Source organism: Penicillium chrysogenum, assembly GCF_028827035.1.
Source record: "Penicillium chrysogenum strain IBT 35668 chromosome Unknown utg000001l_segment0_segment0, whole genome shotgun sequence".
NCBI lineage: Eukaryota > Fungi > Ascomycota > Eurotiomycetes > Eurotiales > Aspergillaceae > Penicillium > Penicillium chrysogenum.
The window spans coordinates 7,520,502-7,546,304 of NW_026622749.1; the positions used below are offsets into that span (position 1 = coordinate 7,520,502).

General features: G+C 48.9%; 7 protein-coding genes across 7 annotated transcripts; 2 read left to right on the top strand and 5 right to left on the bottom strand.

Annotated features, from left to right (window-relative positions):
* Positions 1-65: 65 nt before the first annotated feature.
* On the bottom strand, positions 66-5,892 carry N7489_002948 (uncharacterized protein; the record flags this gene model as incomplete). Its single annotated transcript, XM_056708703.1, has 5 exons — positions 66-1,967; positions 2,029-2,747; positions 3,136-3,300; positions 4,245-5,761; positions 5,819-5,892. The coding sequence occupies 5 exons, from the start codon at positions 5,890-5,892 to the stop codon at positions 66-68; spliced, it is 4,377 nt and encodes a 1,458-aa protein (XP_056573005.1).
* Positions 5,893-6,900: 1,008 nt separating this feature from the next.
* Positions 6,901-7,927, top strand: N7489_002949 (uncharacterized protein; the record flags this gene model as incomplete). Its single annotated transcript, XM_056708704.1, has 3 exons — positions 6,901-7,331; positions 7,381-7,663; positions 7,715-7,927. The coding sequence occupies 3 exons, from the start codon at positions 6,901-6,903 to the stop codon at positions 7,925-7,927; spliced, it is 927 nt and encodes a 308-aa protein (XP_056573006.1).
* An 877-nt stretch (positions 7,928-8,804) lies between these two features.
* On the bottom strand, positions 8,805-10,130 carry N7489_002950 (uncharacterized protein; the record flags this gene model as incomplete). Its single annotated transcript, XM_056708705.1, has 3 exons — positions 8,805-9,125; positions 9,197-9,677; positions 9,754-10,130. The coding sequence occupies 3 exons, from the start codon at positions 10,128-10,130 to the stop codon at positions 8,805-8,807; spliced, it is 1,179 nt and encodes a 392-aa protein (XP_056573007.1).
* Positions 10,131-11,421: 1,291 nt separating this feature from the next.
* N7489_002951 (GMC family oxidoreductase) lies at positions 11,422-13,237 on the top strand (the record flags this gene model as incomplete). The annotated part of the gene is given in 2 exon segments (XM_056708706.1): positions 11,422-11,900; positions 11,911-13,237. The coding sequence occupies 2 exon segments, from the start codon at positions 11,422-11,424 to the stop codon at positions 13,235-13,237; spliced, it is 1,806 nt and encodes a 601-aa protein (XP_056573008.1).
* A 720-nt stretch (positions 13,238-13,957) lies between these two features.
* N7489_002952 (aldose epimerase family protein) lies at positions 13,958-15,163 on the bottom strand (the record flags this gene model as incomplete). The annotated part of the gene is made up of 1 exon (XM_056708707.1): positions 13,958-15,163. The coding sequence occupies one exon, from the start codon at positions 15,161-15,163 to the stop codon at positions 13,958-13,960; it is 1,206 nt and encodes a 401-aa protein (XP_056573009.1).
* Positions 15,164-16,900: 1,737 nt separating this feature from the next.
* On the bottom strand, positions 16,901-20,050 carry N7489_002953 (glycoside hydrolase family 31 protein; the record flags this gene model as incomplete). The annotated part of the gene is made up of 4 exons (XM_056708708.1): positions 16,901-18,572; positions 18,627-18,797; positions 18,899-19,303; positions 19,353-20,050. The coding sequence occupies 4 exons, from the start codon at positions 20,048-20,050 to the stop codon at positions 16,901-16,903; spliced, it is 2,946 nt and encodes a 981-aa protein (XP_056573010.1).
* Positions 20,051-21,057: 1,007 nt separating this feature from the next.
* Positions 21,058-25,673, bottom strand: N7489_002954 (bifunctional urea carboxylase/allophanate hydrolase; the record flags this gene model as incomplete). The annotated part of the gene is made up of 16 exons (XM_056708709.1): positions 21,058-21,308; positions 21,370-21,773; positions 21,829-22,258; positions 22,319-22,475; positions 22,529-22,865; positions 22,928-23,080; positions 23,146-23,397; positions 23,451-23,484; positions 23,534-23,755; positions 23,825-23,843; positions 23,901-24,196; positions 24,254-24,682; positions 24,737-25,028; positions 25,085-25,358; positions 25,427-25,546; positions 25,603-25,673. 16 exons carry the CDS (start codon positions 25,671-25,673, stop codon positions 21,058-21,060), a joined length of 3,741 nt encoding a protein of 1,246 aa, XP_056573011.1.
* Positions 25,674-25,803: the final 130 nt, after the last annotated feature.

Consider the following 25,803-nt stretch of genomic DNA (forward strand, 5'->3'; position numbering starts at 1 on the left):
CTGGAAGGATATAAAACAGGAGGTAACGAAGCAAACGAGAAATGAAAAATTGTACCACAGAAAAGTCAATGCCCCCGAACTGGATGTTCTCTCTTTACATCCTTGAGCAATTTCTTGATGTGATTCGAGGTTCCATGCGGTACGGAGTAGCCCACTGGAAGGGTTGCAGCTGCACAGACAAGCGCCTTGACAACCAGGAGGTTGTTTTGCATCACAGCAATTTCTAAAGGACTCATCTCCAAAGGGGTACCTGCGTCGTACGTCCATTTTACACTCGCCCCTCCCTCTAAAAGTGCCTTGAACTTCCTTCCCCACAAAGAGTCTGGCTCCAAAAACGTATATGAACCGTTCAGCGCGAGGCGGATGTGCATCATCATCGGCGTCACGTATGCCACCGGCTTTGTTGGATTCCCTCCACTATCGAGTGGCGTATCGGGCGGAAGCTGATCGAAGATCATCTTGTGCTTGAAAGCCATGATCACGTTCTCTTTGGCGTGATTGCCAAATTTCACCGCATAATGTAGGCAGTTCAGCTTTTGTTGTTGCACGCAGATTCTGTGGTCCGCACCCCGTTCCAGAAGCAATGAGACCACAGCAGTGTGACCAAGGAAGGCTGCTTGCATGAGCGGAGTCTTATCATCGCACAGTTCGTTCAACAGGGTATTGGTGTCGGCGTTTGAATCAGGGCCGATATCAGCATCGATCACAGCTTCCACAGTATCGACGTCGCCCTTGCAAATCGCAAGATAGAGTGGTGTTTTCCCTTTGGACGAAGGGGCGCGCACGTTCAAATTTCGATTGTGGAATTTTCGCTGATATTCGGAAAGTGCTCTAATCTTAGCAGGGTTGGTCACTTCTATAGCATGGATCAAAGGCCTTTCACCCTGGTCGCACTGTTCCACGTCAACATTGCCTTGCAGAGCTTGACGGACATTGTCGATGGTCCCGGACTTTATGACAGTGACAAGAACACCCACTCCTTCCACTGGTGCGGACCGGTGAAGTGGATCGATACTGTGATCGGTTCCCTGGTAGGTCTCAGTACTGGCTGGGGAATGGATTGACACCCTTGATGATCCGCTTGAATGAAGTGCATGTAAATCGCTTCGAACTTCATGTGCGGATGAGCGTTGATGGTAATCTATCTGAAGCATTGAGCGAAGAAGCTTCTGCATTTTCTCAAGGAACCCAAGGTTATGGGAAGTGTGATATTGGGCTGGTAAACTCTGAAGCCAAGATTCAATACTTGGATGAAGAGCAGGAGGATCCTTTTGGTAGAAAGAATCGTCCAGGATGCGTCCGACCAGTGGCTTTCTTCGGCTTTCGTCAAGTTCTGCCAAACTTGCAGGATCAAGACCCAAGGCGAAAACGCGCACTAGTATGCACCCGAATGACCAGACGTCGCTTCTTCGTTGAGTACGTGCCTCTGGCGCCTGGTATGCGCCCCCTTTTGGGGAATGATCATTCAAACTAGTCGTGTATCCTGAACCTCGCCTCCCATTTTCCGACAGAGCACGCCTTGCTACTCGTGAGACACCGAAATCGGAAATTCGCCAAATCCCCGTAGAAGAGCCCTCACACTTGAAGACCAATATATTTCGGGGCTTGAGATCCGCGTGGCATATTGCTAGGTGACGAAATTCCTCCCATTCACTTTCGAGTTGGAGATTTTCGTGTAGGAAATGAATGGCAGAGGCAACCTTTCTGGACTCCGCGATTAGATCGTCCAGGGGAGGCGCGGGTGTTGTAGACTGCATTTCTCTGTAACCTCCGGCCAAGAAATCTTCCAGGTCCATGTCCGCCCATGGCATGATGATGTTCCATTCACTTCTAATTTTAAAGATCGCAAGATTAGACACGATTTGCTTGTGACTGGACAGGCTTGATCGGAGAAGTTTCAATAGTCTCACTTCAAGGTCAGAATTTGCCCTGGGGAAGAAGCGCTTTCGGGCAACGATGAGTTTGACCTGCCCGAAAAAGAAACCTATAAGCGACCGGCCGTATCAAGTCACGCACTATGAAACTTACTGGATAAGGTGCCTTTGGTATACCAATGTCATCGCTCAAATGGCCCAGGATGATATGGTTGGGAGGTATGATCTCCTTGGTCACTTCTCCGTAGCCACCCTGTCGAAGCACATGGTCCTCCCGGAAAAGTGGTAACCGGTAGTTCTCTCCATAAGAGTCTTCCTCGTCTTCCCCATCTTCCTCATTGTCGTTCAAAACAACTGGAAAGTAACTCCACCTATGAGTCACGAAGTGGCCCGCCAGGTTGGTATCCCGAAGAAAGGAGTCGCGCTCAAGTTCCTCTCTGGTGAAGTCGAGGATGTTTTTGTCACGGCGACGATCGGCGACATCATCATCTGGTGGGAAGAAAATTTGTCTGAACCTTGACCATCCCGACCAATCTCGAGGAACAACACCGGTGAGTATGGATATCGTACGCAATAAGCCCTCTCGAGCTACAGCTATGTCTGATCTACCCAGACTTGGATCTTGGGTCTTCAGAAACTGTTCCAGCCGATCCCCGGCCCATACCTTTTGGACGCTTTCATAAGGGATGAACGCCTCTGGTGTGTCGTAGTGGTATGTCTCTTTCTTGAGATCGCTCTGGATATCCTCGAAGCTCATTTGACTGGCGGTGACCAACAAAGAGGCGAGCAAAGGCAGCGCAGGAGTAATCTTCGTGGGCGTAGCTCGACTATATTGATTTTGGCTTGCTTGAGAAAAAGGGTGTGGCAGAGAAGCTAGAGTGACAGAGATAAATGTCAGCAGGGACAACTGCAAGGTGCTTCATTTTATAGCAAGCTCAGCCTCTATTTCCGATGATTGTCTGCCAAGATTCTGGTTGCGGCGCAGTATCGAGGCATCGCATTGTCACCGCCAGCTCAAGTAGGTGAGTTACTTTTGCCTGGTTTGCCTGGTTTGCCTCGTTGCCTCTTCACCTTCAAGTGAATAAAACAAGTTGCGAAAACAAGTCGATATTTGAGGCTCGAGAATTGGGAGAGTGCGGGGGAGTTCCAAATTGCGGAGTAAAGACCGGGGGTATTTCATATTTAGCTACGCCGCACACATTATCTCGGTATAAACTAGACGTTCTATTTATTCAGATCTATGCCAACTGTGAAAAAGCACTGTCAAAAGTCGCCCGGAGAGGAGCGATATAAGTTTCTTCGAAGATCAGCATAGGGCGCAACCGAACAGTTTGGACACCGCAGCTCCCAATATTGATGCCCAACTCGCGCATCTTCTTCAGCAAAGTGATTGAGTCAGGCGGGTCAAAGGCAATATATATGTGCCCTTACGCTACACATAGAAGACTTACTGTCTACCTTCCCTCTTTTTCATAGTGCCACCTATCGTTCTCTTATGTATACTGGCGTAATCGAACAGGTCGAGCTATCATTCGTATGAATCGTCACCTTTGATTCGTCGTTCATGAATATAGACTGTCTGTCCTGTTAGATGATGTTGGCAAGAACCCTATCAAAACTAGAGTCTGGATGCTTGAGAAATTTTCATTCGCATCAGACTTGATGTTGCCCCTGTTTTGGTACAGGATCTTCTGTACTTAGTCTCTATCTTCCCAATGTCACAAGAGACAAGTTCTGAGGTTAGCCATGAAGCGCTCAATTTACTCCTTTCCGTTTTCGAGGAGATAACAACTATAAGACCGTTGGCAAGTGCCATCTAGTTCCAAGGTTCGACAAGCACGTGTTATGTATGTATCTTGACCTCACATCGACAACACGAGGTAAATGGTAAACAACCCCATATCCGAAATTGACGCGGCAAGTAGGCAGTTCTATACGTGGAGGCATCACTTGCAAAGCACCGGGTATACTCCGTACAGCAGGCTCGCAGGCTTAGTACAAAATTAGACACTTATAAGAGCTTTCTGTGGAATATTTCTTCGGACTTGCACATTCAACATGTCTAGTGGACGTTCAACTCCGCTTAGATCACCTGTGATCCGCAAGTATTCAATCCTGAACGCGTGACATGTTTTTGGGGGTCTTTATTTCTTGAATATTATGGTGATGGTTTTGGTCAAGCAGTGATTGAATCATAAGAGGCAAAATTAATTATTTGATTATCTTCACTTTTCTAATTGAACAAGACGGGAATTCATCTCACGCAGCCAGCATCAAGTCAACCATTCCTACAGAGCATCTCTTTCATTCGACGCAAAATTCACATACCTATGGTTCTGTAGGCGCGGATACACGACCAACCAGTCATACATTTCGAAGATCCAATCAAATCATCCGGGGACATATTTGCATCATTGGCTTCTACTAAGACCGTCCCGGCCGTATGTAACATGCGCCTACGCCGCTGGCTAACTTGAATATTGTGCAGGATATGGGCTGGTGAAAATGGATCTTCTGGCAAATCACCCGAGCAAGGGCTAGCTTCTAAAGTGAGGTTGCGTTGGGCGAGAAGATCACGTTTCAGTACCTCCTCTGCCAAAAGAGCGACCCAATTGGAATCGAATGGGCCTTCGCGATGCGGCCAGGAGTGTAGGAGTCTGATAGCGCGCCACCGCACGCGATAATCCATGCAGGAAATCGAGGCATGATAAAGAGGTGCAATGACGCCAATGTCCATGGTGAAGGTGGGACGTGTGGGGAATTTCTTCAAGATCGCTTCCGCGAGGCAGACGACGGCCTCGAGGTCAGACGTGTAATGAGCCAGTGCTGCACTGTTCTTTCCAAGGACACAGGTTCGTATGGATGTGCTTAAGCTGAGACACTGTAGATAGATGATATCGGCGCTTCGTTGCTCTTTGTGAGTCAAACGTGCATAGAATTCTCGGTAGAAGACCTTGTAGACACGCACGAACTCACTGAACCGAGACCAGACCTGGAATTGCCGCGGGAGGATCATGTCGTAGTTTCGCGCGATCTCTTCATCTGCCATGCCCATGCATGGCGCAATGAATCCATGCCCAGCACTTAGAACGGGCTCAAAGGCATCTCTTGCCTCTTTCATATTTTGGAACGTCGTAATGGGTTTCGGGTTGGCTGGCAGGGCATCGATACAGAGGAGAGGGCCACCGACCCCAAAGTGCGCCGACAGGATATCGAGGTGCGCGAAGGCAGCGACAAGACACCGTTCAATTCTCCTCTCGCGTGCTGTTGGTGCGACGAGTTCTCGGTCGGCCTGGAGCTCTTGAAGAATGCGAAGGCCACTTTGGAGATGGTTAAGCGCGCTGTCATAGTGCCCCCAGAGCAGGTCAGAGAGGACAAATAACAAGCAGCAGAGCAAGGTTACATTGCGCAAGGTTGGGTCATGAGATGCATGACGGCGGGTGAGAAGGTTGAAAGCGCGTCCCAGTTGGTCTTGCGCAAATAGAAGCAAGGTGTTTTCTGGTTCAAAGGGAATCTCTGCCGCTAATGGCATCCCCTTGGCCTCAGTATCCTGGTGAATCGCACTGAGGGCGACTGCCGCGTGGAACACCGCTGGGTCGGACTGGCTCATCTGCAAGACCAGGTTTTGCCAAAGCGAGGATTCGAAGAATTCCAGGAAAGTGGGGACTGTATGGTGTTGAAAGAAGGAGAAGCAGCGCCGCTCGTCGGATGTCATCACCCAACGAAAGCCATTTCCCACATCGGCGGAGATGCTCGCTGATGCCAGGGCTTTGATAAATGATTGGCCACGGACCGGCAGTCCATGCACGTAGCCATCGCAAATCCGCCCGGTCGAGCCGCAATTTTGACAGCTCCCCGGGGCTTCATCGCATTTGACATGTCGAAGCCTGTAATTCGCAATTGGTGAGCAGTAGCCTTCTACTGATATTGGCTTCCAGACTCACCGACAGGTGCGACAACCAGTCCTTGATTTCTTTCCCCCGGTTCGACGTCTACGAACTGGGATAGTCGTATCCATTATAAAAAGGTATAGTATGAGAACTTGGACTTCGATATGCAGAAGTGATCTTGCTCAAGGTCATCATGGATACTGTAGAGGTAAAAATTGTGACCAGAGTCCATTCAATGTTTTCACGTCTCAGGGGGCGATGCGGCTGTTGACGCCCCGCATCTCGGACAGATCGCGACCAAAACTTCCAACTTGGGATTTGACACTTTACTCCACATACTTTCAGATCTCCAGTTTTCGGGAATATGGGGCTCCACGCGAGGAATATTGATCAGGACAATCCTGAATGAATGTAGTGTGGATTTGGTATAACCCACGTTAGGATTCGGAGACTGTACACACACTCTTACATCAAATGAGCCTAAACAGATTCGGATACGGAATTCCACAAAAGGAAAAGCGGTATTTCCCGAAAGAGGAACTAAGAGAGAACTAAGACACTAGTATTGGACTGGGATATTGCGATGTGCGGAGGACTCCGTATGTGGAGGGCAATTGGGGCGTGAGTACTACCTAGGTAGTTAGTACTTTTCACAGTGTTGGAGATCATGTGACCCAGTCACGTGACTCCCTTGCTCCCCCACACATTAGCTAGCTCCTCCAGATACCTAGGTAGTTTCCTCTCTTCTCCACGCATTTTATCACTTTTCCAGAGCATACTACATTTCATCGTAGTCTGTCTCTATCACACAGTATATTGGAATCCCTTTCATATTCATAGTATTCTTCATATACTACTTTTGATCTCACATACATGCTATATACCTAGATATCTTATAAGTATGTCCGTGGACGTAAACGTGCGACTTATGATGATGATGTCGATGAGACAACCTTTTTTTTTCTTTTTCTTATCACTCCATCACCCTTCCTTCATTTCTCCCACCTTCCACACTTCCCTTTTTCCATCATTCCAACATCCCCAAATTTCCAAGTCCGCCTCCCCATTGAGCCAACTCTTCATCCACCGTCACCGGAAATCGCCCACACCACCAAACAACCCGAAATCTGCACATCATGTCACCCCCTCCCGAGGAAAGCCACCATGATGATCTGGTAACCCACATTCTTACAGAGATCGCATTATCCAGACAGTCAACATTCAACAAAGTGGATCTTGAACACCTTGGGATCACTGTCGATAGGTTTGCGGCTACAGACTCTAGTTTTCTCGACGATAGAAAGAAGTGTCTTTTCAAGCCTTTTGACCAGGAGCTCATCAAAAGATGGAAGATCCCGGATAGTGAGGCCGCGTACGAATCTGTGCATGACCGCCTGGACATCCAAGATGTGCCTCGTAACTCGCGCCTTGCTTCCCAACCAAGCGAAACTGAGATAGCGGACGCCACGGCGGATGTTATTGCACACCTTGAGACAAATATGACTTTTCTATGCGAAGGAACAAGTAGGACGCCGTTATCCGAGCAGCTTGGATGGGCTGAGATTGAGTGAGTGCCGCTTCTTAGGATTATAATAGGTAACTAATATTTTACTTAGTTATGAAGAATTCACCGGCGGAAACGGAGGATTATTATCATCAACGCCTGGCAGATATAAAGGAGAGACCTTCCCTGGTTGGGACCTCCAGTCGCTACAGGAATGGTGGACGAAGGATTCTTGGGATGCTGATGTGCTAGCTGGACCCTCGACTCAATTAGTCATTACCACCGATGGAATCGGCATGGAGGAGCGATTACTCCTCAGTGAGCTTGGGGCAATAGTTCAGGTGATCATGTTTCGCCGAATCCAGCCCGAATTTAGAGACTGGCACATCTTCCCAGTACGTTGTGTCGTAGGTACTTATATATTCGTTTTATACTAATTGAGATAGGTCCTAATGCTCTCTTTCTTCGGGCCTCGACATGGAAGAATCCTCCAGGCCTGTTACGATTCGTATTCGGAACAACTTAAACTATGCATCTCACCAATCTTCAATTTCCTGGAAAAGGACAATGAGTCCTTTGATCTCTTTTTGCGATTCATGGCAAGCTCCCCGCCTGAGACAATGGGTCTCGATCTTTCCGAAATTTCACTTGAATCATAAGCGATAACACGAGCTGCTGCATGGGATTAGGTGTTGATCAGCGCTGGGACTTTTCACGTGCGAACCTTTTGAGTCTGCCACAACTCTCGCTTTATTCGATGTGATACAGGGTGCCAAGGAGGAGGATAGCATGTGTGCAAATTCCTTGTGGTTTGTTTGGACTTCCTCCGTCCCCTGACCCTTAAGTCCATAAACGGCGACGATGGCACTTAGCTGACAACAAAACTTCGCTTTTCAATGAGTCAATATTGGCCCAATCTCAACTCGCTCATCAATCGGTTGAACTCCAATTATAACTAGTATTAATCTGACCACCGTGGCGGCTCTACCAATAGCCTTTCATCGGAAAACAAGCTGATGCGGTTTGGCCTATGCCAAGTAGTTAGTACTGAAATATCGTGCAGTAGTGGAGTATAAAATGACTGGTGTGGGATTTTCATATATATAAAGTACATGCATTGCTGTCTGTGGCCAGCCATGACCTGCATCCTCGCTAGATGCTCCGTGCGAAGCCGTCCTGTCCCGTGATAGGCTGACAATAGTGCCACGTGCAGATCACAGCCTCCACCTGGTGCATCGCATGTGGCTCCCTTGGTTAGAGGCCCATTCTCTTATTTCACTTATCATTATCATTTCGATGTGTGTACACGTGCGGAGGACGTAGGTATGTGTCTACGTAGAAAGGGATAAGGAATTCAACTGGGCCTTCTTGTGCTTCATTCGCAGAACCTCAGTCCTTCCGCGCCAGAGTCGGATCAGAATAGCGCTACCAGTCATAAACTGAAAATAAAACAAAGTAGTATTTCGTGCAAAATTTCAATAACTCAACTCAGGGCGGAACGGGATCCCCTGAAAATCTCGTGAGACAGGCAGCAATTTAGAGATCCCAGATAACGGAGGGAATTTCTCCATCCAGCTTCTTTTCTACAAGAAGGGTTCCGGGAGCCCCGGAACGCTTGTCCCACTGAGCCACGGCAACACTTTGACTGCTTTCCAATGCCACCGCAACCATAGTCTGGGTACTTGCGATGCTGAAGTGGCGAGAGGAGGAGCCGTAGGCTGGGTACAACCCGAGGAAAGAAACCTTCTCAGCCTCTTTTCCACTAGCGTCAGCGCACATGAAAACGGCGAAGGAGTCTTTATCTGGGCCGAATGTGTTGTCAAGACGGTTGGAGACGACGATATGATTGTTTTCAGGCTATGGGACACGGTGATGTTAGCTGAGGGGTCGGATTAAACGATATATTAGGGACAACGCCCGAGACTTACCGAGATTGCAATTTCAGCGGCCTTGGAGCCAGCAGGAGAAGATCCATCACCATAGGTACTTCTCTCGTAGATTTTGCGGAAGGAAATTCCGTTGCCTGAATAGGTCACCCGGAACCCACTCAGCTCGTTGCTCAGCTCCTGCACAAGGTAGAAGTAGACATCTGATGATGTGCTGTTCGATCCACGGGGGGTCCAAAACACGCCGTGCCTGGGTCCAGATCCTGGGTTCAGGGCCAGTGGCTCGATCGGTTCAAGCAGACCAGTGAACATGTTGATATGGAAGACGCGGACGACATCGGCCCCAAGGTCGGGTACAAGAACGAAGCGTCCGGTAGGGTCGACAACTACTCCATGGGGATGGGGGGCATCTTGGCGAGAAGCGACCGGACCAGGAGCAGCCATCTGGTATGTGAAGGTTTGTTCATGCTTGAAAAGTCCCAGGACAGGATCCACGGAGTACGTCGAGACAGAAGATCCGGAGCTATAATACCAGAGCGAAGTCAGCAGCTCGTACCATATTTTGTGTGACTCTCTCTAGGGATTCGATGGAGCCTTACTAGTGCGCCACAGCAAAGAACTTGCGATCCTGGATCATAGATGCAGAGTACATGGCAGACATGACAGGGCCGGCGGGGGTCTTCAGTTGCGCAAGCTTGGAGAGACTCCCATCTGGATGAGTTCTCAGGGTGGTTATAGTGCCATTGGAAGCACCGATTGCTTCGTCGAGGCAGTACAAGACACTATTGGAACTATCCAGCATCAGCCAAGACGGGCTGCTGCCGCACTCAGTTGTCTGAGACAGGGTGGACAGCTCATTGGAATCGGAAAAGTCCAACGAGGTAACAAGACCAGCGTACGATGCCGCATAAAGCTTCGTAGCAAGGGCAGCGTGCCCAAAAAGGAATGCCGCGAAAAATACAGAAAATGTCTTCATTGGGTCTCTTCTTTCTGCTCTGGTAATTGGATGGCAAGGCTGGAGAATAAAGACATGACTGAGGTAGTTGACGGTTTTTCTATGTCTGACAGTTTGTCTTCAGGGATGTGTCGCAATAAACGAATTCCCCACTGTTTCCACCAATCTTAGATGTATATTTCCCCCTTGGTTCCTATTATTCAAAATTGTGTACACTTGATAGGGTATGGTTTGTTCGTTCTCTTATCGCGCTGGGGGCAGAGAGGTTCGGTAAACGAGTTGGCACTCTTGGCGCCAATGCGGTTTTGAGTTTCTGACGACATTCCCCTTCTCGGCATGCCGAAAATGAACCCGATTGAATACGATGCCGATTGGTAACATATCGAGGCCCAGATCGAGGCCCAGGGTGGAGAATACCTTCGAATTATGAAGCAGTCATGGGCCAGACCGTCATGCTTGGTCTATTTACGGATGTTCCTTATCATCCTGAATTATATGATTACATGACATACACAAGGTTCCGTTGCCTTCGCTGTTTCGGTCAACAAGGTTCTCAACAACAAGGTTTGGAGATTCCTGGCGCTTTCGAGTATGTATTTCATCGTTGTACTGAAATCAATGACCCTGCACAGCCCATATATTATCAACCCCAGTACCAATTCAGGCATCAGATTCGATTTACATACAACAAGTCCAATGTAGATCGATCCCTCGAAGTAGTACTCCGTACCTAACAAGGCATACTATGAGTAGGTATAGCCCTGGAGTGATCTACTGCTGACCATATCTGTCAGCAAGGCCCGCTTCCTCGTATCCAAAATTAACTAGTTAACTATACGGAGTATGCACAGAAGGATTCAATTTCAACAGACTGGGCTGAATGAAGGCCCCACCTCTCTGACATGTAATCTCGGACTTTAACACAGGTACACCCACGGAGTTGGTTATGCCTCCCAGATAGGATACCGGTGCACGAAAGTTAGTATGAAGATAGTTTGACCGGTCCCAGGCACCGACTCGCCAAGATGTGCAGAACTTTATTTCCTGCAGATCAGCCGGTAGATTCTATTCCGTGAAACTGACGATTGATATCGCACCCCTATTGCACCATACCACGTGTTGTAACCGGGATCGTAGAGCCCTCCGTGGGTATTGTTCAAGCATTCGTGATTCGGTATCGGTATAGTATCAACGTAGAAGACGCAATTATTACGAATATATATATTGGATGCTTCCGATCGTCATTTCATGAACACCAACCTATTCCTTTCCTTTCGTTCCTTTGTACATCGCCCTCCGGGCTATCCTCATTATGAAGTCCACTATTATCACCTCCATTCTCTTCTCTGTGGCTGCCGTCCAGGCCTATAGCCCGGCCGAGCAGATCGACGTCCAGTCTCACCTGCTTTCTGACCCCACCAAGGTCGAGGGAGAGACTTACGACTATGTCATTGCTGGTGGTGGTTTGACTGGTCTGACCGTGGCTGCCAAGCTGTCTGAAAACCCGAAGATCAAAGTCCTTGTGATTGAGAAGGGATTCTACGAATCCAACGATGGACCGATCATCGAGGACCCCAACGCCTATGGGGAGATCTTTGGAACTAGTGTGGATCAGAATTATCTCACAGTTCCCCTCATCAACAACCGAACTGGGGAAATTAAGTCTGGCCTCGGTCTTGGTGGCTCGACCTTGATCAACGGCGATTCCTGGACCCGCCCCGACAAGGTCCAGATCGACTCATGGGAAAAGGTCTTTGGCATGGAGGGCTGGAACTGGGACAATGTCTTCCAGTACATGCAGAAAGCTGAGCGCTCGCGCCCCCCCGACTGCCGCCCAGATTGAAGCCGGTCACTTCTACGACCCTGCCTGTCATGGAACAGACGGAACCGTTCATGCCGGCCCTCGCGACAACGGCAAGCCTTGGTCCCCACTGATGCGAGCCCTCATGAACACCGTCTCCGCTTTCGGTGTCCCCGTCCAGAAGGACTTCCACTGCGGTCACCCCCGTGGTGTCTCGATGATCCCGAACAACCTCCATGAGAACCAGATCCGGGCTGATGCCGCTCGCGAATGGCTTCTTCCCAACTACCAGCGCGATAACCTGCAGATCCTGACTGGCCAGAAGGTCGGAAAGGTTTTGTTCAACCAGACCGCATCTGGACCTAAGGCTGTTGGTGTGAACTTCGGTACCAACAAGGCTGTTAACTTCAATGTCTACGCCAAGCAAGAAGTTCTGTTGGCCGCCGGATCTGCCATTTCTCCTTTGATCCTTGAATACTCCGGTATTGGTATCAAGTCCGTCCTTGACAAGGCCGGTGTTAAGCAGCTCCTCGAACTCCCTGTTGGTCTCAACATGCAAGACCAGACCACTACCACTGTTCGGTCCCGCGCCAACAACGCACCTGGACAAGGCCAGGCCGCTTACTTTGCCAACTTCACCGAGGTTCTCGGCGACCACGCCGCCCAGGGTATTAAGTTGCTGGACACCAAGCTTGACCAGTGGGCCGAGGAGACCGTTGCCCGCGGTGGCTTCCACAACGTGACTGCCCTCAAGATCCAGTATGAGAACTACCGTAACTGGCTCCTTGATGAGGACGTTGCATTTGCCGAGCTCTTCTTCGACACTGAGGGCAAGATCAACTTTGATATCTGGAATCTTATCCCCTTCACTCGCGGTTCCGTCCACATCCTCAGCAGTGACCCTTACCTCTGGCAATACGCAAATGACCCCAAGTTCTTCATGAACGAGCTGGATCTTCTCGGCCAGGCCGCTGCTACTAAGCTGGGTCGTGAGCTCTCTAGCGCTGGTGAGATGAAGAAGTACTACGCTGGCGAGACCATCCCCGGCGACAACCTGCCCCAGGATGCCACCGTCGAGCAGTGGGAGGACTACGTGATGATGAACTTCCGTCCTAACTGGCACGCTGTTAGCACCTGCTCTATGATGTCCCGCGAGCTTGGTGGTGTCGTCGACGCTACTGCCAAGGTCTACGGTACTCAGGGCCTCCGTGTCATTGACGGATCTATCCCTCCCACTCAGGTGTCCTCTCACGTTATGACCGTTTTCTACGGTATGGCCTTGCGGATCGCCGAATCCGTCCTTGAAGACTATGCCAAGAAAGCTTAGTTGGATTACTTTGCGATGATCATTTTGGCAAAAGACAGATTTGGTCGTCATCCCGACAGTGGGAAATTTGTTCCCCCTTTTGGATTTGCGAGGGGACTCCGCACTCAATAGTGTCCTGACTTTGATTGGAAGTTAGCTATTCCTGCCCCGTTCCTTGTTATTCTCCTTGTTATTCTCTTTCTCGTGTATACAAGTTCATACTACAGTTATAGATTTAAGATTTTTAGATAGAAAATATATAAAAAAAAATATAGGGGCAGCAAACGAAATTTCTAAGTAGGAAAGTGTTGCACACGCGGTAAACAGATAGTGTTATTTCATAATTTAGCAAGCTGCCAGTAAGTTAGCCCCAGTGGACTCGGTAGTAGAATATACACTAGCTAGCTAGCGCGCCAGTACCTCGACTATGGTATGCCAGTAGCCAATCAGCAGCTTATTTACTTACTCTATTCGCAGCACGTGGGCAATCCTTCAAACCCAAATGACATCGCGGACCCACTCCGATTATCGTCAACCAAATATCCCGGGCAAGCAGCAAACACGTGAATATTGTACTCTGGGGAGCAACGCCATATGAGACCAACCAGTTTAAAAACATTAGGTTAATAAGAAAGCACAACAATGCTGGTAAGGCACCTCAAATTGTCTCAAGATTGCAAAAGACTAGAATTAACCAAAAGCCGGTAAGACCAAGATCAAACACATGGATAGAAATATATCTCAGACAGTTCCGAAGGTGTAAGTTGCCAGATTCACAGCAGGGAGGGTCTCAGGAGAGTAAATCACATTGGATTGCTGACCCCATTGTGGGTTGTTGACAGAATCAATCCAGCCCTCGGGTTCAATCGCCAGACAACCATATTTCTCAACAAATCCAGCAGCTTCCTCATTTCCCGAGTTTCGCTCAACCTGAGAAGGCTTCACAGGAATTGTTCCATCCATGTTCAGACAGGTGAAGAACTGCACAGCAGGTTGGTTCGTTGCAACGTCCATGCTAATTCCTGTGGAACTAGAGTTCAACCGGAGAGCGGTAACAAGTGAGTCGTGGGCAGAGGACGTCGGGTCACGGTCAATAATAAAGCAGTTGTCGTATCCCACGTCACTGCCAACAAGGCCTTGGGTATATTCGATGTCACGACCGATGATTTTGCCGGAAGTGAAGTCCATCGATTGGTGATCAGTCTCATCCACGGTCGAGATGACTCCATTAGGGACTTGGATACTGTCCGTGGCGATGAATCGCTCAGATAGGGGCATTTGCAGCCATGTATCATTGAGCACAGTCGGCTGCTGGAAACCATTCAGGTTCCAGTAGATATGGTTGGAGAGCATGATTGGAGTAGAGTGGGTGAGAGCTTGCGAGACCATCTTGGTCATCAGCCGGGGATGTCCCTGTGGGTTCTGAGCTGTGGCCTTGGTATCGACAGAGTATGTAGCCTGCGTAATGACATCGCCTGGGAAGCCTTGAAATGCGGCGTCGTATAGCTCAAACGTGACAGAGGAAGGTGTGGAGGCAACCACGGTCCAGTTCCGCTGATCATAGCCAATGTCTCCGCCATGCAGCGTATACACGCCGTCTTTGTTCTTGGGAATGTGATATTCGGTTCCGTCTAGCTCGAAAGTGCCGTTCTTGACACGGTTGGCAATGCGGCCAATGACGGCTCCGAAATAGGTATGACTGGTCTGCGTGTCTTCCAGATACTGGTGGGGATCGTCGTAGCCGACCACAACGTCTTGCTCATTGCCATTCCTGTCTGGAACCAGCAGCGAGATCAATCGCGCTCCGTATGGAATGAACTTGGCGGTGATATTGTCGGCGGAGATCGTGAAGACCTTGAAGGGATCCACAGAGCGCGCATTGGAATTCCCCTGACCGAGGGCAATCGGGACAAAAAGACATGCTGCAATGTACTGCTTGAGATACATTTTGTAACTTGATAAAAAGAATGGGGTAGCACGCTTAAATAAAAATCAAACCGATTGAAATACTAACAAACTGGTGGTGAAGGGGCTCCTTTTTAAATCGAGTTGATCGACATACCCAATTTGTTGCAGTGTTGCACCGTTCGCGCCATTCCGGATTAAGAACGGACGAGAACGGATTAGTGACACGGGGCCCGCTCCCGAGCTCTGTCTCGGGCGGGAAGTGTCGGCATGCCGAGCTTATTCTAGGCAAACCCATGGTACGGGTCTTGGCGAAGATAAAGTTTGGCTTCTTAGTTTTAAAGTTTCACTAAAATCTGAATTAATAATTTGGGAGGTCTAGAAACTGACTGCATAAAAATGCATAAAACCTGCCAGTATATTCTGGCAAGGATGCATAGAGCTGAGTCGGCACTCACATTGTTAGGCGTGTCATTTCTTAAACAGGCTATACGAAAAAGAAATGTCTGCAGAAATGTCTGCAAGGGCTTTGAAATGCTGTAGAGAGTTTCATCGTCATCCAGCTACCAAGGCTAGCTGGTTCAAATTTTGTGCCACAGGTCTGATGAACTTAGAGAAAGGGTAGGGGAACGTCGTGCGAAGCACGTCTTAGGTCTGGACTTAGCTTTTTACGAGGACTTAATCTCGTTCAGCGAAGCCTCCGAAGATTCCCCATTCATCGGTCGAGATATGCCATGCACGGAAACGTCGTGGGTGGAGATCTATCAGGACAATCTAAAATTTTATGGACTAGTATGCATTCAAGGCAAATTAGATCAAGCGGAGTCAATTACTAGGTCCATAAAGCGCACTGGGCCTGCCCATGTGGTTTGTGAGGCTGTTGTGCATGGGCGAATGTTGAAGGCAGGTCGAGATGTCGGGCCGAGATGTTGAACTCAATACTTGATACTCGGTTTTTACAACACCAGATATGCAACTTGCCAACTTTATATACGAGAAGCCAAAGAAATGCGTGCTCCCATGTATCCAATCAGAAAGGGCCGTCGAGCTTCATCATGCGGTGTGTTGCTTTCATTTTGCCCATTGGGAATTTGGTTAAGCTTTGTAAGGTTGCTAGTGAGATGGACAGGGGTTTTAGACTGTACCTGCATGCATTAGATTTCCGGCGAATGATCGGTAGTACTGCATTGGGGAGGGGTTGATTTCATCATACCTCTGGCCAGGATCCTGTCAGGATTTATTGGGGTGAGTTATTTTGGTGCCATGCAATTCCCAGCGGATGATATTCGTTTGGTCAAGTATTCTGGCTTCAGGGGCAGGCTTTCGGCACGCTGAAGTTTATTCTCAGTAAATACCGAAGCAGTTCAATGATGTTACTTGATAGTTGCCGATTGATTACTATCTAAGGTGCCATATGTGATGTGAAGCGTAACTCTTTCCCAATGCATCGTTTTACAACAGTAAGGCTACCGTATACATATATTGACGGCTTTATTTCTGGCTGTATATACCAAAGCCATGGGCTGTTTCCACAATATTTACCATCTAGTGACTGTAATGCCGTAATACTAGGACCATGTGCAAGAGACTCTGGAAATGATCGAATATCACCCAAGTGCTTGAATTACTGTTTCTAAAAGCTATTCATCAATTCAAGCCTATCTACTACCGACATCCACCTTCTTACCTGGCCAAAATTGACAGATACCGTTCTGAGAGGAGTCACAGGTCAATTCTCCTCAGGCTTCCACCAATAGTATGGTATGATTCAATATGAATCTACCATTCCAGAGACCAACGCTTTCCGGCCCAAGCAGAGACATCGAATCCGGAAACCACCAAGGTATTCTTGTCACCATCAAAGTGGACGTTCTTCGGGGGCACAGCCTTTCCATTAAACTTGATAGGGGTGTTCGCCTTCTCAACGCCCCAAATGGTAACGTTTCTCAGGTTGTTCTCTTCAACCCACCCGCCATGCTCAATAAGGGTTTCAAGCTTCCTGTTCTCAACCTTGAATTCCGCATGAAGCGTGGCGTTAGGTGTAACGCTGACTCCGTCGTCAAGGTAGAGGTTGCCAGTTGCGCTGCCGTCCTTGTCCAGTGCGACCAGGATATCCCAGGGGCTGCTTCTTGCATCTCTGGTGGTGAGGGCAGACTGCTGAAGGGGGAAGACAGATCCTCCACGAGCGTAGACTGGGATGTGGCCGAGAGGGGCGTTGATGGTTGTGTTGGCCTGGGCAGGCACGGGGACAGCGGTATTGTTGTACCAGTCATACCAGACTTCCTCGCCTTCGATAAGGCCAGGGAAAACACCGTTCACGGATGTTGCACCCTGTTCTAGAACAGGAATAACAAGGATAGATGGACCCAGCATGAACTGGCGGTCCGCATTCGCGAGAGATGGATTGCGAGGGAACTCCCATGCGAGAGCCCTCATGACTGTCTCACCCTTTGTATGCGCGTGGTAGAATAGCGTGTACATGTAAGGTAAAAGCTGGTATCGGATAGCCATCGCCGCCTTGCTCGCATCGATAACAGAGGACCATCTGTATGCTTCCTGGCTGATGGCACCGAGGATGTTATGGTTCCTGTAGAAGGGGAAGAAAGCACTCAGTTGCATCCAGCGGTTGCACAGCTCCATATCAGTGTTATCGGCAAATCCACAGGTGTCAACTCCAAACATGGGAATTCCCAGTAGCGACATGGAAAGAGCCTGGGGGATGGAAAGAATCATACTGGGCCAGTTGGACCAGTTGTCACCACCCCAGTGGGCAGCGTACGACCCAGAACCAGCGAATGTTGAGCGACCAAGAATGAAGGGACGCGCATCGGGAGAAATAGCAGAGAGAGCGTTATATGTGGCCTTGAGGATACCATGACCCCAAAGGTTGTGCACGTCATATTCGAGCGTGCCGTCTGCGTGGGTTGCGTTTGGCGAGATAGCTCCCACAGCCAAGGCACCCTTTACATTGTTGATTGCGTAGGGAGGATAGTTGACATCGCGGACATCCGGAGTAGGAGTGGTGCGGACATAAGAGGTGGAGGCGGTGGCGGAGCTGGTAGGATAGGCACTGGACCAGGAAGCACGCGCGGCCGAAGCAGAGGCAGCTTCAGTGGCATTGGTTTTGTTAAACCCTTCCGGGTAGATGAGAACCGGGTTTGCGGGCTCTCCAGGCAGGGCAAAAGGAACATGCACAGGCTGGAGGGTGAGGTTGTTACTTCCGCAGCTTCCAACGCAGAAGGAAGAGATTTCACTCATGTCAATCCATGCACCATCATACCCGGTGATCTGATAGTATCTGACCATCTCGTCAATCCACCATTGCTCGGTGCCCTCGGCCAACCAGTCAGGGAAGACAGTGTACCCTGGCCAGACAGCACCGACGTAGAGACTGCCATCGGGGTTCGTCAGGAAAGCTCCAGTATCGTTTCCTCTCTCAAAGACAGGGTATCTGGGGCGAAGTAAGCTTATGGAAACTAGTCTGGAAGTAAGCCAAGGCACTTACGCGTCATTTGGGTTTGATGGGTTAGGGATATAAATGGCCGAATCAATGATTGGAACATAGTGTCTACCACCGTCATGGAGACGCTGAATGAAACCCTTGCTTGACTCGTCATCAAACCCAACAGGGTTGTTTTCGAAGTCGCGGTAACGAACCATCCAGTCAATATCAGTCCTTGAAGGAATATTGTCAGTCGAGCGGCCTGTACTTCATTGTTGGGACTTGGCCGTTCCATCTCATGGGAAGTGCGAGAGTTAGATAGAGAAGTCACTTACCAAATGGTTTCTAGTGGGATGTCGAAGTGCGTGTGGTTGTTCACGACATCCTCAAGTTCCGCCCAGCTTGTGTATCCCCACCGACATTGGTGGAAGCCAAAGGTCCAGTACTGCTGCATTGCAGGTAAACCGACAGTAGTCAAGTATGACTTAGTCACTTCTGGCTGACTTGGACCTGGGAAGAAGTATAGGTCTACGCTGCCACCAATAGCCCGGTAAGTAATGCTGTCTTCCTGCATCAAGATGTCTTGTCCATGAGCATTGCGAGAAAACACTCCATGGGACAAAGATGTGTAGTTGGAGTTTGCAGTAGCTTCGTAGCTTTCTACCAGTTTGAGGTTGCCATCAGCATCCTCCGTGAAGTAACGGGTCTCCAAGAAGAAAGGATGGGCGCCATAAACGTTGCTGTATCTTTGTTAGAAGATATTTCGAGAATAAAGTGGAATGGTCTTACATATCCACTGTGGCGCCAGCATCTGCCGCATAGTAGGTCTTGGTGTAGTTGTTTCCCAGCCTGAACCCATGGACCGACTCACCCAATCCGTACAGATTGTAGTTCTTAGGAAGAGCGCTCTTGAATTCAACGAACTGGTTTTCAAAGACAATTCTTGTTCCCTTGGTGGAGAAAAGAACATCTTTTGTCGACTTCCTGGTCACTTCAAATCCGAAGCTTGGATCATTAGTCCAGGAGAATTCCAAGTCAGAGACGACGTTGGGCTCCTCGACTTCGGGTTCAGCCAGATAACCCTGAGGAATAAGGTACTGGGTTGCATTCTCAGCGCCAATGTGGGTTGGCACGATCGCAACATGCAGTCGATCCGCCCGCTGGTATTCGACAGTGAGGCTCAAAGCCTCAATATCGGTGCCGTAGACATTGCATGCATCTCCTGCAAGAGAAAGAGAAGCTGTGAAGCCAGAGGCGGTCTGTTGGACATTGGAAGCAGTGTATCCTGGGCAGACTGTCTGTGCATCCACTGCCTGTGGGTCCTTGATATTGGGAATCACGGCAGGAGCTATGTTTGCTTCGGCGGGCACAGTGAACTGAGCCGAGTGAGAGGAGGTTGGCGAAGGAGAGGATGTCTGCGCCTGAGCGATAGCACAGAATGCAGACAGCCCACGAAGGATACCTCCCCAGGAACGTGGGATACCCATGACTCACGGACTGTGAGAATTGAAAGATGAAGGATTGTCAATGGCTTAGGCAGGATTCTCTGTTATACCTTGATAGATACTGGGCATTTAGAACATTTATGTCTCACAAGGATGCTATTTATATACCTAGGTATGCCTACTCCGTACTCCCTAAGTGTACTAAGTGCAACATATGCAACATGAATATCATCATTGAACCTTGGAACCCTCGCAACTCCAATTGGGGAAAGATCAGTGCTCTCCAAAGTCGACCTTTCCCCATCGGTCCGGATTTTTGACAGTTCAGTCCCATGGAAGCAAGCTCGGGGATGATTGGCCTTGGCTGAACTTTACTTCCAGCCTTGGCTCGGGTGTTACATCAGTTCCACTCGATATTTCACCTTAATTTCACCGAGATTGTACCTTTCATTGTACTCATGTACAACAACACTTGGCACTGACGCTGATCGAAAAGATACTTTTATGCAGGCTTTTCGGAGATAGTGGCCACATGAATACGAACGTGACGTCATCTTTCGAGGATTAGTTAGATGAAGGGCCATGATCTTATATCAAGATTTACGAAGGAGTCCATTGCAATTGACCCGTTGAACGAGTGTCTACTGTCTGGTGGAGCACGTGTCACCTTGGGGACATATTCTCACTCCCGACAACTTACGAACTTTTGCTTCCTGACAACCTTAGGAGACCATCCGGAGATTGCACTAAGATTGAACCCTGGAAACACTATATTTATGTTTGAAAGGATCTGAAGGGAGTTCAGATGTCCGGATGGTATTATCAGTTTCCACGAAGTCTCGACTGAAGTCTGAAACCTTCCAGTTTTATTCCAAGTTTAACGAGTTAGCAATGCTCAGCGAGTTTGTGTGACGAGGGCTGTCAAGGAGGGATAAATCCATTGTTCTCAAATTATCTGTGCTTTCCGATTCTGAGTTATTCTGGAGCTGAAATCCAATAAGAACGTAGCCAAGGACCCGTTATAGTTGTTCGTGAGAGCATACCTCATATTACTTATTTCTGAGGAATACCAGCGCATCTCCCGCCCGAACAGTATCACCTGGTTGGACGAGAACCTTCTCAATCCTGAAACCCTTATCAATACCATTCTTCTTATCCCCATCATAAGAGACGGCGACTTCCATTTTCATTGCCTCAAGGATGGCAACAACTTTAGTAGTGTAGACAACATCGCCATCTGCAACGTTGACCTTCCACACGTTTGCATCAAGGGGGGCATATAATGTCAAAATGTCAGGGTCTGCTCATGTCCTGTTAGCATACTGGAATGACTAATTTATTTCGTAAACTGTTGAGCTCACCTTGTCTCAGGAGTGAAATTTCATCCGCAGGAAGGTTGTTCTGGGCCTTCTCGGCCATCCACCTGTCCATAGATTCCTTTTCCAAGGCCAACATTTCTACTTGTGATGTGGCTTGGCGAGACTTGAATGCCGCTACTTCGTCTGTAGTCTCCTCAAGGAGACGGTTGTGGGCAACCATATCAAAAGTAACATCTTCGTACTGGAACTTGTAACAACCAGAGCGGAAACGAGCCATATCACGTTCAAGCTCTTCTTTCCCTACTCGGTAAAAGGTAATCTGGTCGAAGTCACGGAACAGGCCTGGCTGGCTGGGCGAGAAGTCCGGTTTGACTCCCAACTGGTCAAAACAGGGAATGGTTTGGCCAGTCATCTGATATCCTCCAGGGGAATCAACGGGGTAAATGCTGTTGAAGTAGCATGTTAACTTTTATCAAGACAACAGGATGGGAAAGGGCTTACTTCATGCATGATCCACCCCAGCTGACACTTCCCTCTGGGGTGTACACACGACTAGGGTTCTGCTTGGGACATATTAAGCGATAGCGGGGATCAACCGGAAGACATATAGTATCGCAGCAGAAGAACCCAACACAAATAGCCATGAATTCCACTGAAAGGAAAATCTCTACCAATTCATCATGCGTGATTCCGTTGATCTTAGCCACGAAGTCCATGTTACTCGGCAGATATGGAGCATGTGGTCTTTGTGTCTCCATGTACCGTTGGACGGCTTGCTCCTGAGCTGGGCTCTCGAAGCAGATAGGAAGACGAAACTTGCGGCTTGGGACTTTGCAATTACTGAGATCGCCGACGGTCTTTTGAAGAGATACCAAAAGGTCGATAAGTCTGTCCTGGGGGAAGTCTAAACCGTTATAGTGGATTAGGAGTGCTGTAGTGGACCAGTTATTAGCTCAAGTCAATATTAAGGGCCTTGGACAAGGAAACTGACAGTTGCAGCATCCAGTGGTCTTATAGACACTTTGCCTCAAAACTTCGGATGACTCTTGGGACTTGTTGAAAGCCTGCTCCAGCGCCGTAACTCGGCAGCGATGGTTGAGATTGAATTTCCCTTCACCAAACTCGACCAACAAGAATTCATCCCCACCCTGCCAACGGTAATTAGAAACCAATAGCTGTGGTAACCTGGACCATCTCTTACCTGTCTGAATGTCATATCAACTCCTGATTCACCCAGCTCAGTGCGGTAAACCAATGCTTTCCCCCAATTGCCAGAGATGGTTGAGTCTGGCAGCGCCGAATCAGAAATTGGCTCGATAGTATCTGGATCGCACTGGCCGGCTACAAGTGCCGACACACTTTCCAAAAACTTGTCCGTTTTAGCACGGAGATGAAGAGCATCTTTCAAAGATATTCTGCGGTACTGAATCGTGTCGCCAGATTTTAGTTGACCCATACGCCATAGACTTGCTTTCACAATTGTAGTGGAGGAGATAAAGCCGCCGAGATCAGGGCCATCCACCGGGAAGATACAAGGACTGGAAATGTCAATTCAGCCAGTGAAAATATTGTCAATGTGTCGTTCACAACTGGGACTTACCTGTCTCCCGTCCAGTTCAATGTTCCGGTAGGATACCCATATTCAATCACGTTACTAGGGTGTTGTCCACCCTCACCTCCATCGTTCCTTGCCCATCTAGGAGCAGGTCCGACAAGGCGAATACCACCTCTTGTAGCATTATGCGAAACATTCCTGGAATAAACGAGTTAGAAGTGCACCTTGATAGCCCTCCCACCTTTACTGCTGGCACGACATACCAGACTGTGTCATAGATCATGTCGATATCTTCGGGTACAATATAACCCTCATCGTACGGCCCGACCATGGCATAGATGTCCCAGTGACGGGAGTAGACAGGGCGCAAATGAGAGGGCAGTGAGATCTCGGGCCCTGCCTCAATTGCATCGAACTTTGCAATGGCCAGCATATCACCCGGAGCGAGCGATCTTCCTTGATACCCACCAATTCCAAGTAGAGGAGATGTCGACTTTGACCCAAAGTATGGGGCGCTATATGGACGATTAGTTCTAAAGTCAAGATGTAAAATCCATGTATAGCTCACATTGCTGGGAATCCTCCAAGAACAGCAAGATATGCTATGAGCAAGTTAGCAAAATAAAACCCGATACATGGAAGATATCCTACCTCGGCAGCCTCCTGATCCACTCAGCTTCCCGATAGATAACCTTTGCCCTGCTTTGATATAGAGTCGTGTCCACATTGGGACGTCGGTCCCGTCAAGTGTCATGTCCATTGGAGCACCGCAGACAGATACGCACGCAGGAGCCAAGAAGCGTAGCTCCGGTCCCTCTAATGTAATTTCCAGTCCTTCGGTGCTGGGAGGGTTTCCAGCCAAAAGGTTGGCAACTGCAAGCAAAGCGCATCATCAGAACTCTGTGCGTGGAAGAAAGGAAAGAAACCAGGGTCTGTACGTACCTTGGAATGCCAAAGGGTCCTGGTATCTAGATGTAAGCCCATGAATAGCCTTAAAAGCCCAGGAGGTTCAGCTTACCATTGGCCCTGCCTGTGGAATTCCCCGTCCAGCTGTTGGACGTCCTGGATATTCTTGTACTGTTGTATACACACCCGGTGATATGACATCAATCGCAGCTGGGCTGAACTCAAAGCTAGTCAAGAAATTGGTCAAAGTGCGCCCGGTGCCGAATGCACTGGACTGAATAATGGCGTGTAGGAACTGCAAATTTGTTGGTGGTCCACAGATTTTGGAGCAGGAGAGGACCTCCCCTAATTTTTCAATGGCCGCTGTGCGATTGGAATCATGTACCATCACCTTTGCAATCATAGGGTCTAGAATTACCGAGTCAGCCTAACTCCACAAGAAAGATATTGACCCAAACCACAGACCGTAATATGTGGAGATACGAGTCCCAGTATTGACCCATGTGTCAATCCGAGTGCCGCTCAGCTCTCTCCATTCAACATGCTGGAGCAATCCAGGAGACGGGGCGTAATTTCGAGCAGGGTTCTCTGCGTACACGCGAGCTTCAATTGCACAGCCTGAAGGCTGATCTGGCTGTAGTGACTCCAGATAGCCTTTGTCCAGACCTCCGAGACCGCATAACTCCCGGTCGGCTTGTTGAAGCATGAGCTTCACCAAGTCTAGTCCGTAACAAAGCTCAGTAATACCATGCTCCACTTGAAGACGAGTGTTCATTTCCAGGAAGAAGAAATCTCCCGATACGTCGTCAACGAGGTATTCCACTGTTCCTGCAGAACCATAGCGAATGGATTTGGTCAAAGCAATGGCCGCAGAGGTGAGTTTCTCACGGAGGCCTGGTACTAATTAGCCGGCTGCGTATAAGCCATCAAAGCGTAGTGGCCACTGACCTGGGTGTTTTTCCACGAACGGGCTAGGGCACTCTTCGACAACTTTCTGATGTCGACGTTGAATTGAGCACTCGCGTTCTCCGACATGAATTGCATCTCCCAGACCATTACCAAACACCTGGACCTCGACATGATGGCTCTCAGGATAGTAACGCTCCATAAATACCCCTGCATTCTTGAACAAGGTTTCTCCTCGGGAGCGGACTTGGGCCAAGGACTGTCGGACTTCTTCCACCGATTTGCATATCATCAATCCCATACCACCACCTCCACCTGTGGCTTTTAGCATTACCTAGATTAAACCATTAGTAGTCTGCCCCGACAGTAAGCAATCACAGAGAGTAATACAGGGTATCCTAATGTATTTGCTGCTCCCACCGCATCGTCCTCTGTAACGAGCAGGCCCTGTGTCCCGGGAACAATTGGAACACCGGCTGCCACAGCGATCTCACGAGCCCGGTGCTTCAGCCCGAAAGCTTCGATGGCGTCGGGCCTGGGGCCTACAAAAACCATTCCGGCATTGGCGACAGCTTGGGCAAATTCCACATTTTCTGACAAGAATCCATAGCCCGGAATAATGGCGTCGACTTCATGGGAACGGGCGATCTCTATGATTGCATTTCTATTGAGCGGTAATTTTGTCAGTTCGGTTCAGGAAGCATTTTTTTTTCTTGATGGCAGACGACAAACCCGTTGATGTATGCGGTAGAATCGTCCCCTGGTAGTAGGACTGCCTCGTCGGCCGCTAGAACGTGCTGTGAAGTTGCGTCGGCGGCAGTGTAAATTGAAACTGTACGGATACCTAGTTCTCTATTGCATAAGAGTTAGATGGGTCGAAGGGCTCTGACAATGGACCAATTTCTTACTTGGCTGTTCTGATGATGCGAACGGCGATCTCACCGCGATTCGCGATCAACAGAGTCTTCAATTTCTCCATTGTGACAACATTTGATCGCATCAAATCCCGGGGAATCGCGACTTAACATCTTCGTTATTTGAATGTGACCGAGGTTCTCCAGATAAGCTTATCATGTCTCCAACCTCCACGGGTCAACTCCGAGCGTTGG